This window comes from Megascapheus bottae, chromosome 29, assembly GCF_031878675.1.
Source record: "Megascapheus bottae isolate mThoBot1 chromosome 29, mThoBot2.hap1, whole genome shotgun sequence".
Lineage (NCBI taxonomy): Eukaryota > Metazoa > Chordata > Mammalia > Rodentia > Geomyidae > Megascapheus > Megascapheus bottae.
The window spans coordinates 9,543,931-9,556,277 of record NC_143537.1 but is presented as its reverse complement, the minus strand read 5'-3'; the positions used below and the strand labels follow the sequence as shown (position 1 = coordinate 9,556,277).

The 12,347-nt window shown below is 54.1% G+C and overlaps 1 protein-coding gene across 1 annotated transcript; it reads left to right on the top strand.

The window, feature by feature from the left end:
* Positions 1-1,854: 1,854 nt before the first annotated feature.
* On the top strand, positions 1,855-11,736 carry N4bp3 (NEDD4 binding protein 3). Its single transcript, XM_090320930.1, has 5 exons — positions 1,855-2,049; positions 7,588-7,938; positions 8,144-8,662; positions 9,236-9,490; positions 9,628-11,736. The coding sequence occupies exons 2-5, from the start codon at positions 7,618-7,620 to the stop codon at positions 10,153-10,155; spliced, it is 1,623 nt and encodes a 540-aa protein (XP_090177056.1). The 5' UTR covers positions 1,855-2,049; positions 7,588-7,617; the 3' UTR covers positions 10,156-11,736.
* Positions 11,737-12,347: the final 611 nt, after the last annotated feature.

Sequence of the window (12,347 nt, the reverse complement as noted above, 5' to 3'; positions counted from 1 at the left end):
GAAGCAAGGGAGAAGTTGGAAAATTCATTGTACTTATAACCATAGAAGGGGGGAGATGAGGGGAGGGAGGCATGCTGCTGCCCCCAGAACCTGAGTTCTCATCAGAACTCAGCTTTTACAAGCCTCCCCTTCCACCTCCACTGTCCTTAAGGAACTGGTGTGTGTGTGTGTGTGTGTGTGTGTGTGTGTGTGTGTGTGTGTGTGTGTGTGTGTGTGTACTAGTACCAGGGCTTGAACTTAGGCTAGCATTTCTGCTCACGGCTGGTGCTGTCCCAAGTGGGCCACACCTCTACTTCTGGATTCTTGGTGGTTAATTGGAAATAAGAGTCTTGAGGACTTTTCTGCCTGGTCTGGGTTTTAACTATTATCCTCAGAACTCAGCCTCCTGAGTAGCTGGAATTACAGGCCTGAGCTACTAGCCCTTCCTTGTTAGTGTTTTTAAGTGAAATAACGTTTGCACTATTTTATTTGGGGGTACTGGGAAACTGAATCTTGGCATCCTGAGCACATGCGGTAACACCCAATTACATCCACAGCCAAGCCACATGAAGGTGCCTAGTGCAGTGGTACTTTGTACACAATCGCTACCCATTTCTCCCTCCCTGTGGATTTCTCTGATCTCTGGAGGAGTCACACCACGCTGGATCTTCCTCTGGCACGTGTCTTTTACTTGTGTCTTCCCTTTTTTCCCCCCCTGGTAGTGGAATTTGAAATCAGAACCTATCTTTCTTTCTTTCCTTCTTCCTTTCTTTTCTTTTCTTTCCTGGGGCTTGAACTCAGGGCATGGGTATTGTCCCTGAGCCTCTTTGTGCTCAAAGCTAACACTCTACCACTTGAGCCACAGTACCACTTCTAGCTTTTTTCTGTTTATGTGTTACTAAGGAATCGAACCCCGGTCTTCATGCATGCTAAGTAAGCACTTTACCACTAAGCCGCGTTCTGAGCCCAGAACCACCTGCTTGAGTGACTTGAGTCACAGTGCAGTGATTCCTGTCTTCAGCCCCTAGCCCTTCATGCCTTTCTGTGGCTGAATAATGTTGCCTTGTATGGATAGATCACAGTTCTTTTCATCAGGTATTTAGACAATTCAAAAACGTTTCCTGGGTTTAATCTCCAGTACCAGGAAAAAAAACCAACAATGTGCACACGCGCACAAAACCCCCAGCTGTTTCCTTGTTTTAGGTATTGTGCACAGTACTGCTATGACCATCTAATGTACTTGTCTGAAAGAATGTCTGATTTCAGAGTGGAATTGCTGGATCACATGGCAAGGCCAAGTTTAGTTTTTTTCCGAAGGGAAAGGGTGTGTGTTAATGTCCTGGATTTGAATGCCTTTGAATATCCAGTTCTGGCTCAGTTTCCTTCTTTTCCTGTGGTCTTACACGGGGTCTGTTTGACTTATTTACATTATTAAAAGAAAAAGAAAAAAAAAACATCAAAACTCCCGGTGCGGAATTCAGGTGCTAAGGTGCAATGTCCTCAGGGTTCGGGGTACTTGTTTGGCTCAGCCTTCGAAGAGGAAAGAAGGGTTTACCTGAAAGGAAGCATCAAGGATGGGTGGGGGGGTGAAGACGTGAGAGGCCAGGAAGAGGATCGGGCAGACGGTGCGCCCTGGGCGGGTCTCAGCCGCACCCTCGGTCCCCGCGGATGCACGCCGGGCTGACCGCCGCGCCCAGGACGCAGCACTGGCCGGGGCGCGCGCTCCGGAGGATGGAGCTCGGCTGCAGGCGGAGACTCGGGGCGGGGTCCGGCTGGATCGCGGGGTGGGCGGGGGTTTTGCCCCCCCACGTCCCCGCCCCTCACATCCGGGGGCCGGGTCGGGCTTCGGGCTCCCGGCGCCCGGCGTGAGTCAGGCCGGGTTTTCCCTCCTCCTCTAGGATCAGGGCCGCCGAGCGCGTCCCCTCCTCGCCAATCCGGCTCCGGCGCCTGCCCGCCCGCGGTTTTCCGTGCCCAGCCACGGCGGTCTCACCGTCCCGGCCCGAGCGGGCGCTGTGGAGGAGAAGGTTCGAATCGGAGCCGGGGAAGCGGAGCGCGCGCGGCGCCAGCATGGTGAGTGGGGTGCGCCCCGGGCCGGGGGCACTGGACCCGAGCGCTCGCGTTCCCGGCTGCAGCCCCGGCGTCTGCCCGCCGAGGATCGGGGCTGAGAGACGGGCAGGGTGCGTCCCCCCCCCACACACTCCGTGTCCGGGCACGGAGGCTGTGCCAGGGTGGGGACCGGTCGCCTCTCCTTGGCTCTCCTTGGTGCATCGCCCCGGTAGGGACCCTCAGAGCCTCGGCCAGGCTGCGCTTGGTGCCCTTGGCTTTGGAGTCTGTCCGCGGCCCAGCCGTAGGGCTTGGCTCCGGGGAGGGGCGCGGGACAGATGTGTCCTCCCCACCCCACCCCACCCCGCCCCCCTGGAGCTCCTGGATTCCCCAGCGGTTCTGGGGGGGGGGGAATCCCAGTCACCTCTGTTTGCCTTCTCCGGGTGGTGGCAGTTCCGTGGGGACGCTGACCTCCTCTTCACCTTCCCGGTGAGATCTCTCGCTGGTCCCCGCACCTCTCTCTTTATTTATTATCATTTAAAAAAAATGTTTCTCCCCAGTCCCACGGCTCTCTCCCAGCTCTCAGCCGTGGACCAGCGGATTGAGGAGCATTCTTAGATCTTGGAGGTCAGTCTAGGACCAGGTGGGAGCTAGGGTCTTGGTTGTATCTAGAAGGAAGACTGAGAACCCCTGCCCCCTAGTAACAGCTCGGGCCTGTCTGTCTGTCTGTCCGTCCGTCCATCCGCCCTCCTGGGAGGGAGGGAGATGAGGCGGGAGGCCATCCTGAGCCCCGGTGATCAGCTCCTCCCAGGGCTCTCCCAGGCCGGGCTCCTTTGCCTACTGGCTGCGTGTGGGTGTGTATGTGCCAGACTGAATGAACACGGACAGCCAGCTCCCGCCACCGCCTTTAGCGCTTGAGTCCTCTCACAGCCAAGTTTCCACCGTTTCCTCCTCGACCCCCAAGGTCCGGTGAAGGAATCCCAGGCTGAGCGGTACTTCCCCTCCAGGCCTACAAGCCTGGCTGCAAATGTCCTTGGGAAACAGCTTGATGGGTGGGTGGGGGTGTGGGCAGGCCATGGGTACCAGCCTTTATGTGTTCAGGGAAGGTGACCCCTGGCTGAGACAGCCTGGTGCAAACAGAAACATCTTCCCATCTGAGAGTGGAGAGATGACACCTCTATAGGGCATCTTGAACAACATGCTTACATGCTTTTCTTCTTTTTTCTTTCTTTTTTTTTTTTTTTTTTGCGCCAGTCTTGTGGCTTGAACTCAGGGCCAGGGTACTGCCCTGGGACACTTTTTGCTCAGGGCTAGCGCTCTGCCACTGGAGCCACAGCTCCGCTTATGGCTTTTTCTGTGTATGTGGTACTGAGGAATTGAACCTAGGGCTAGACAAGCATGCTAGCACTGGGCTATGCTCCCTGCCACGCTTTTCCTCTTTCTAGGCTTCATTTGTAAAATGGACTGAGGATCGTTATGGCCTTACGTAGATAGGGCTGAGAACTGTGGAGTTCTGTGCCATCACCACACAATGGTGCCAAGACCGATCCTGCACAGGTTAGCCCCTAGGCTGTGTCTCTAGAGTCTCCTGCAGGCAGGGCATGCCAGCTTCTTCCTCTCTGCTGTCCCTTCCCCCTCTTTGGAGACTGGGACATTCCAGTCTCATTCTTCTGGGGCAGCTGCAGTTACACCCCTGAGGAGGCCTGATCCTCTAGCAGGTGGTAGCACATTCCCTTGGGGTCGGGGGCACTAATCACAGCTAAGGCTATGTTTGTACCCCTGGAGGGCTGGAGAGTCCCACTCCAGAGGAATGGGAGAAGGCTTCTGAATCTGGGGGAGTCAGTGCACTGTATCCCTGCAACTGAACCTGACCTTTGACATTTCCCTGCTTGGTCCTGTTTTCTTTTTTCTCCTTTTTTTTTTTTTTTTTTTTTTTGTGCCAGCGCTGGGGCTTGAATTCAGGGCCTGTACAGTGTCCCTTATTTCTTTCGCTTCAAGACTGGTGCTCTACCTCTTAAGCCACAACTCCATTTCTAGCTTTTTGGTGGTGTAGAGATGAGTCTCATGGACTATCCTGGCTGGCTTTGTTTTCTCAGATTTCAGTTTTGGTTTTTGTTTTTTTTTTTTCTGAAGTGAGAGATGTCAGAACTGACATCTGATGTGTCCAGAGCTCCCAAGCCCCCGGACTCTGGGAGGAAAGTTGAAATCTGTATGAGGGAACTGTCACTCTGATTTACCCAGTTTTCTCTGCTTGGTGGCCAGGGCAGCCCCATTTTCCTGTTTTCACCAAGAGCTGTTCCAGAAGAGCCCCTCAGTGTTTGGGGCTTTCAGTGCTGCTTGCTAATGTTGGGGTTAGTAAAGGCCCTGCCAGCTGGGGCATGTGGAGAATATGGCTGCTCAAGCCTCCCCAGCTGAGTAAGTGTGGGTTTTCATGTCAATGCTGAGCTCTGGAGCCCAGGGCAGGTAGCCTGCTGTGAGGAGAGATGCCCAGACCCTCAAAGGAAGACCCTCAAAGGAAGGCCCCTGCTCCCTGCTCTGCTGTCTCTCTGTTCTGGGGTCCCAGGGAGGCTGCATGGCACCAAATTCTTTGCAGTCTTGTGTGCACAGCCCCCCTGGCCTGAGCAGGCCATCCCCAGTCTCAGGCTTCCAGGCAACGGAAGGAAGGAATGTATGTGTGTGTTGGGGGAGGGGTGGAGGTGGAATGGGTTCTTTAAAAAAGGCTTGTCCCCCTTACAGAGACATAGGCCTGGTAGGGCTTCCTAGAGAGGTCAGGGGCCTCAACCTTGCTGGGGAAGCTGATAATACAGCCTGAGAGGTTGTCTAAGAGACTGGGGGTGACCTTGTGCTGGCTATATGGCTGTGTGCTGTTGGATCACTATCTCGCCTTCCCTCCCTCTCTCTCTCTTTCTCCTTCTTTCTCTGTCTCTCTCTCTCCCACTAGGCCAAACTCCAGGCCCCTGGTGGCTACTCTTGATAGCCTGAAGTGAATATCCGCCCCGAGGAGGGTGAGGCAGTGTGTTTGTGGTGAGGTGGGCAGACCTAGCATCACTGCCACTGTCTCCACTCCTTCTGGCCATACAGGGCTTGAAGATTCACAAACTTTCATCTCTGCAGTCTCTCCATCACATTTGCCCTATAAGGAAGACAGGGCAAAATATGGAAGCTCTGTTAGTGCCTAGAGTGTGTCCCCATGGGGGGTGGGGGCTGACTAACCAAGAGCCCAGCTTCTCAGCTGTCCCCTCTCCCAGAAAGCAGTGACAGATCAGTGAATGTACTTTTACCACACAGTGCTGTCTTGGTGGGCTGGCTTGTCACCACACGGGGGTGTCAGATGGGGAGGAAGGATCACTCAGTTCCAGTTCTTTTTGGCTGTGAGTGACATTTGGGTCCTGCTACACACTTAATAACTATATTGTTAGATTCCTTGGCATTCTCACGTTGCTGAAGCCTTGGGTTCAGTCAGTCTCACCTTTCTGAGCCCCAGGAACCTTGCCTTTAAAAATGGGGGCCTTTAAAACCTTGCCTTTTAAAAATGGGTGTTGGTGGCTCACGCCTGTGATCCTCGATACTCAGGAAGCTGAGGGGGAGAGAGAAGGGCAGTATGATGTCATAGGATTGACTAGTGAGAACCCCTAAGAAGTTCCTGTGTCTGTCAGGGGTCCAGCACCTATATTCCTTTGCTTGATTTGTAAGAGACGTGAGCTGTGATACCCCGCTAGGATTTGACTGTTCACAAGGGGCCAGGCTGGGTTGTTCACACTCACATCTCGCTTCCTTTCCTATAAGAAAGTTATTATGAGGGAACATTGGAAGGCTACAGCATTGCCCAGGGTACTCTTGAGGGCTGTTGAGTTGGGGTGGGGGGCTGAGCTCACTCACACCTCCGGGAAAGCCTTGTCTTTCACCAACACAAAACCTGGAAATGGTTGAGGAAGACGGAGCCTCCTAACCGCCATTGTTTGGGGGTGGGAGTGGGTGTCCAGGAAGCAGGTTGGTGGATGGAGGAAGACACCCAGATGCAGCCTCACTGACTGCCCAACATCTGTTTGGGGCGTGGGAGCAGCTGTATGTGAGTGGGAAAGGTAGTACTTGCTGCATGTAGTGTATGCCTACAGTATGCTGGGCACTGGGCAGGGCAGGGCAAATGAATCAGTGACTCTAGGTACCCAGCCCCTACCTTCCAGTGTGTGGGTCCCAGCTCTGGCAGGGGAGATAGTCGTTAAGTCTGGTTACGTGTGAGTAAGCCTGGCCTGAAATTATCTTACCACTTCATCCCCAGAGATAAGCACTATCATTACCCTTCTATCACCCTGGCTCCCAGAAGTGAGGGGCACAGCCAGGGTCACACACTGATTAGCTCCACCCCAGGCTGGATTTGAGGCCCATCCTGCCTGATGGAAGGTCTGGGTTTACTAGCAGTAGTATGCAAAGCTTAGTGGGAATTGTGCTTGTCCTTTCCCACTCCCTCCCACTATTACCCAGACCTGAACACCTGTTCAGGAAACCAGGGCCATTGTTCCTCCCCCTAAGGCCTTTCCGGTTTGTATCACCATCCTTCCTCCTCTTGGGCCCTTCCTGTTTGTGTCCTTCCCACTGTAGTCCACCCTACCCCTACCACACCCATGCCCGCCCTGTGTTTCCCTGAAGTCCTGAGCTCTAACCCTTTGCAGGAAGAGGGGCCCATAGGGTTGTCCTGAAGGAAGAGGAAAGAATAAAGTGGGTTCCCCCCTCTCCGGCTTTTCCTCTCTATCACACAAATTTGGTGAGGAGTCCAATAGGAGAGTGAGAAAGGGCAGGGTCAGATGGAATCTGAGTCTGTTCATGGTAGCTCTTTTCTAGCCCAGACCTGGAGGTCTGGTCATTGTCCTGATGCTTGCGGACCTCCCCTCCCCACCATGAGCCCTAGCTGGAGCTCCATTTCCTTCTATAATTTAAGCCAATTTGGTAGCGTGTTTGACAGGCAGGTGACTTTGGGACCTGTATTCTTTCTTTTTTCTTTTCTTTTTTAATTGTATTTTATTGTCAGGGTAATGTATAGAGATTACATTCATCAGGTAGTGGGCTACATTACTTGGTACCCCTTCTCATGTTTCTGTTTCCCTTTCCCTCTCCCCTCCCTCCAAGGGGCCTGTATTCCTTATTTGTTTATTTTCTTTTGTGCTGATTCTGGAGTTTGGACTTAGAGCTGGGTGCTATCCTTAAGCTTTTTTTTTTTTTTTTTTTTTTTTTGCTCAACATCTACCATTTTGGGCTTTTTTTGGTGTTCATTGGAGAGCAGAATCTTGGGAAGTTTCTGCCAGGGTTGGCTTTGAACCGTGATCCTCAGATCTCAACTTCCTAAGTAGATGGGATTATAGGCATGAGCCACAGAAGTCAGGCCTGTACTTTCTCTTGCCAGTCTGAATCCTGTCTGACGTTCTCTTTCTGGTACCCAGGACATCTGCCCACATCTGCCTCTCTTGGGCCTGATAGGAGAAGCTAATAGAGGGCAAAGGCTTGGTTTGAGTGCATTTAAAAAGGCTACTGAGTACTTGCCAGTTGCTAATGGAGACTCTTGATTCCCAGAAGCAGCTGCCTGTGCCCTGTTGAAACTTCATGGCCACAGCCTCAGGCCCAGCTGGCATTGCCATGGGAAGTGTGGGCAGCCTGTTGGAACGGCAGGACTTCACCCCCGAAGAGCTTCGGGCAGCACTTGCCGGGTCCCGGGGTTCACGCCAACCAGATGGGCTCCTTCGGAAGGGCTTGGGTCAGCGAGAGCTCCTCAGTTACCTGCACCTTCCCAAAAAGGACAGCAAGACCCCCAAACGTGCACCTCGGAATGAGCCTGCCGATTATGCCACCCTCTACTATCGGGAACATTCTAGGGCTGGTGACTTCAGCAAGACTTCATTGCCAGAGCGGGGTCGGTTTGACAAGGTATGCCTCTGCCCCTCCACCTTCACTGGGGGAAGGTTGGGGGTGGGGGAGGCGTGACCCTCTTTGGAGACCCTGATACTGGCTGAGATGGGGCATGGATAGGCCAGAGACTGACTAGACATCCTGTCACAGGCTGGCCCAAGGCTCCGTTACTGGACAGTCAACAACCTCTCACTCACATCTGCCCTCTCTCTCTCTCTGCCAGTGTCGAATCCGCCCTTCAGTCTTCAAGCCTACAGCGGCCACTGGGAAAGGCTTCCTGTCCATGCAGAGCCTGGCTGCCCATAAGGGCCAGAAGCTCTGGCGCAGCAATGGCAGCTTGCACACACTGGCCTGTCATCCACCCCTGAGCCCAGGGCCCCGGGCCAGCCAGGCTCGTGCACAGTTGCTCCATGCCCTCAGCCTAGATGAGGGTGGCCCGGAGCCAGAACCCAGCCTGTCTGACTCCTCCAGTGGAGGTAGCTTTGGCCGAAGTCCTGGCACTGGTCCCAGTCCCTTTAGCTCCTCCCTGGGCAACATCAACCACCTTGGGGGCTCCCTGGATCGAGCCTCAAGGAGCCCCAAGGAGGCTGGGCCATTGGCTGTGCTGAGCTGTCTGCCCGAGCCACCACCCCCCTACGAGTTCTCCTGCCCCACTGCTGAGGAGGTGGCTCTGCTGCCTGAGGCCTGTGAGGAGCTCAAAAGGGACCTCAGTGACCAGGATGGCTGTAACCCCTTCTCACAGGTGAGAGATCCTCTGCGCTGGGTCATCTTCTGTCTCTTGGCATTGGGGTATGGGCTCAACCATATGGCTCTGCACAGTGGAATAAGGGAGATGCCACTGTATCCTGGTGGCTCATGCCTATAAGCTTAATTACTCCAGAGACTGAGATCTGATCCTGTGCTCAAGTGGTAGAGCACTGACCTTGAGTGAAATAGCTCAGAGATAGCACCCTGGTCCTGGTTTCAAGTCCCAGGACTGTCACACCAAAAGGGAAAAAAAAAAAAAAAAAAAAGCTGGAGAGTGTCTACCCTTCTCTCTCCACATCCCAGATGGCAAGGATGCTGTGTCACGGGTAGTCCTTCCCCAAGAGCTGTACAGGAAGGAGGAGGGGGAGTGTCTGGCGGGCTTCCTGATTTGGGGATTTTGTGTGGCTGGGGTGTTCTAGCTCCTGTAGTTACTGTGACCAGTGGTGGCTGTATCATTTTAGGGTGGTGAGCTATGGGACGGTGGAGCCTGTAGCATCCTGGGCAGGGCTTTGTCTGGATATCTGGCATGGCTGCACTGGCCCCTCTCCGGTGCCTGTTCCCCCGGCAGGTACTAGAGGAACGACATCGGCTGTGGCTGTCCGAGCTAAAGCGCCTATATGTGGAGAGGCTGCATGAGGTGGCCCAGAAAGCTGAGCGCAGTGAACGGAACCTTCAGCTACAGCTGTTTATGGCCCAGCAGGAGCAGCGGCGCCTGCGCAAGGAGCTACGTGCCCAGAAGGGGCTTGCTCCTGACTCTCGGCCCCCTGGCCCTATGCCAGAGACTGACCCCAGTACCCGGCCAGAAGAGGAAGCCCGATGGGAGGTATGAGACCCATCAGAACTGCTATCCCCTCGCTCCTGTCCATCCTCCATCCACCCCATCCCTCAGCCTGAGCCCTACACCCTGCTTTTCCCTTGGCCCTTCCTTGTGCACCCAAGCTGTGCTTCCCCCACCCCCAGGTCTGCCAGAAGACAGCTGAGATCAGTCTCCTGAAGCAGCAGCTGCGGGAAGCCCAGGCAGAGCTGGCACAGAAGCTGGCTGAGATCTTCAGTCTGAAGACACAACTTCGGAGCAGCCGGGCCCACACCCAGGCTCAGGATGCAGAGCTGGCCCAGCTTCGGGAGGCTGTGCGCAGTCTGCAGGAGCAGGCCCCCCGGGAGGAAGCCCCTGGCAGCTGTGAGACTGATGACTGCAAGAGCAGGGGGCTGCTGGGGGAGGCTGGAGGCAGCGAGGCCCGAGATGGTGCAGAGCAGCTGCGCGCGGAGCTCCTCCAGGAGCGGCTCCGGGGCCAGGAGCAGGCGCTGCGCTTCGAGCAAGAGCGGCGGACTTGGCAGGAGGAGAAGGAGCGGGTGCTGCGGTACCAGCGGGAGATCCAGGGAGGCTACATGGACATGTACCGCCGGAACCAGGCACTGGAACAGGAGCTGCGAGTGCTGCGGGAGCCTCCCACGCCCTGGAGCCCTCGGCTGGAGTCCTCTAAGATCTGAGGCTTAGCAGAGAGAGCAGACATGAGATGTACTGGCAGAAGAAAGCCTGAGACGCCTGGCTCCTCTCTTATACCAACTAGTCTGGGGGAAGAATCTGCAGAGGCCAGCTAGGTGAGGTGAGATGAGGAGAGGATGGAGAGGAGAGGAATCCAGTGGGCAGTGGGCTGCATAGGGTGCCAGTTACAGGAGCCAGGATAAGGCCCTCCTGGCAGAGGAGCACCCAGTCGGGGCCCAGCCCTGCTTCCTAGTGGGTGGGGCCCAGTGAAGGAAGTTGGAGACCAGATGCAGAAGGGCAGGCACGGGAGAGAGTGGCTGCAACCCTTGTCTGAGGCTTGTCTTGATTGAAGGAGCCTGGGGTGGGGACATTGGCCTCCTCCAAATAAAAGCACATTTTCTACGAGGAGACTGTGGGGATGGGTGATAAGTTAGGGCCTCAAACCAGCCAACTCGGGCAGTAGCTGCTTCCGTGGTCCCCACCAGGGTTACTGTTCATCTGCAGCTGCCCATCATATGTATTGAGAGTGGAGGAATCTTACTCTTCTCTCTAGTACCACCCTATTCTGAAGATGCCATGTGGGCTGAAATTCTTTTCTTTAGGGCCAGTGGAATTTTCAGAAGTAACAATAAACACCAGGGAACTCCAGGAAAACAAAAGTGACATGTCAATCAAAGCATTTCCAGGACATGAAGTGTTTATTGGTGGGAAATCTGAGCTCAGAAATAGCCAGGCTCACTGCCGGATTTGGGGCCAGCCCAACACAGTTTGCCCCGGAGCATCCAAAGCCTTCTGTGAGCTCACTTCCCATCTATCTGGCTGTAGGGTGTCTCTCCACAAGGGTGGGGGCCAGGAGAAGTTGCAGGAGAAGGAAGCTTGGTGGGGAAAGTTTGTGTCTGGGTCATAAAGGGTTTCCACCAGAGCAAGAAGAATGAAACATCTTCCCACATGTATGGAAGGCCATGGGTATTTTTAGGCACAGGTGAGAAGTGTTGTGAATTTTATCCTAGAAAATTCTGTTCTGGGGGGAAACAGTTCCTCACTCCTCACCCCTGTCATACTGGTGTATGCATGTACCAGTGACCTGTACATTGTCATTGATCTTTTTTGCTCAAGACTGGCACTCTACCATTTGAACCACAGCACTACATCTGGCTTTTGAATGAGTAATTGGAAGTAAGAACTTTTATGCCTGGGCTGTTTTTGAACTATGATCTTCAGATCTCAGCTAGGTAACTATCAATTTCTTCTACCCTCCTGTAGCTAGCTACAAAGCCATGCCTGGCTTTTCTCCCTAATCCTGTTCTCCTTGCAGGCCCACGGTTCAAGCCAAGATGGCCTGGTAGAAGAGAGATGGAGGGCTGAGGGGCTAGTAGGGTCACTAACACCACAAGAGGACTCCACTGTGTAGCTAGAATTACAGCTGTGAGCCACCAGTGCCTGGCTTTCCCTTTGTTTTTCTTCTTTCTTTCCTCACAATGCCTTTTTATGTAGCCCAGCAGGCTTCAAACTCTTAACTTTTCCTTAGCCTCCCAATTAGTTCCCCCATTTCTGGACACAAAGTTTTGCTACATTACAGATGCATCACTGGCGTGGTTTCCTTGCATTGATTATATATTGGGTCCTTGTGGGTTTGTTTGGGGGCACTGAGTGAGTTTCATGTACTTCATGCCCAGGAAGACTGTAACCATCTCTCTAGTCCCTTCCTTAGTAGGCCCTCTCAGGAGCCCTTCAGCTGTCCTTTGGTCCTTCCAGTCCAGGCCTGGGAGTTGCTTAGGCCCAGCCAGAGGGTGGCTGGGGGTATGCATGGCCACATTAGGGCTACAACACAGAAGCCAACTTGTTCCCCCTTTTCTTAGGGAGAAGGGAGGGTGTGAGTTTTCTGCTTTGTTTATGGCTGTGTGAGTGGCAGGGGTGTGTAAAGTGCTTGTGGGTGGTGGGTGTGTCTAAGGGGGTGTGTTTGGGCTTCCAGGGTTGGAGGCTAGAAAGACTGCTTCCTATTCCTCCTCCTCCCTCTGCCCCATCTCTTCCCAACAGCCCCACACCCGAATAAGACCCACACTTGGATAGATCCTTTGTCTCCGGAAGACCCCATCTAGCCCCCACCTGGTCAGGGGTGGGAAATGGGAAGCATCTGCCTTCACAAGTCAGTCTCCACAAACCCTGCTCCCCATTCCCATTCCATTGGACTCTCAGA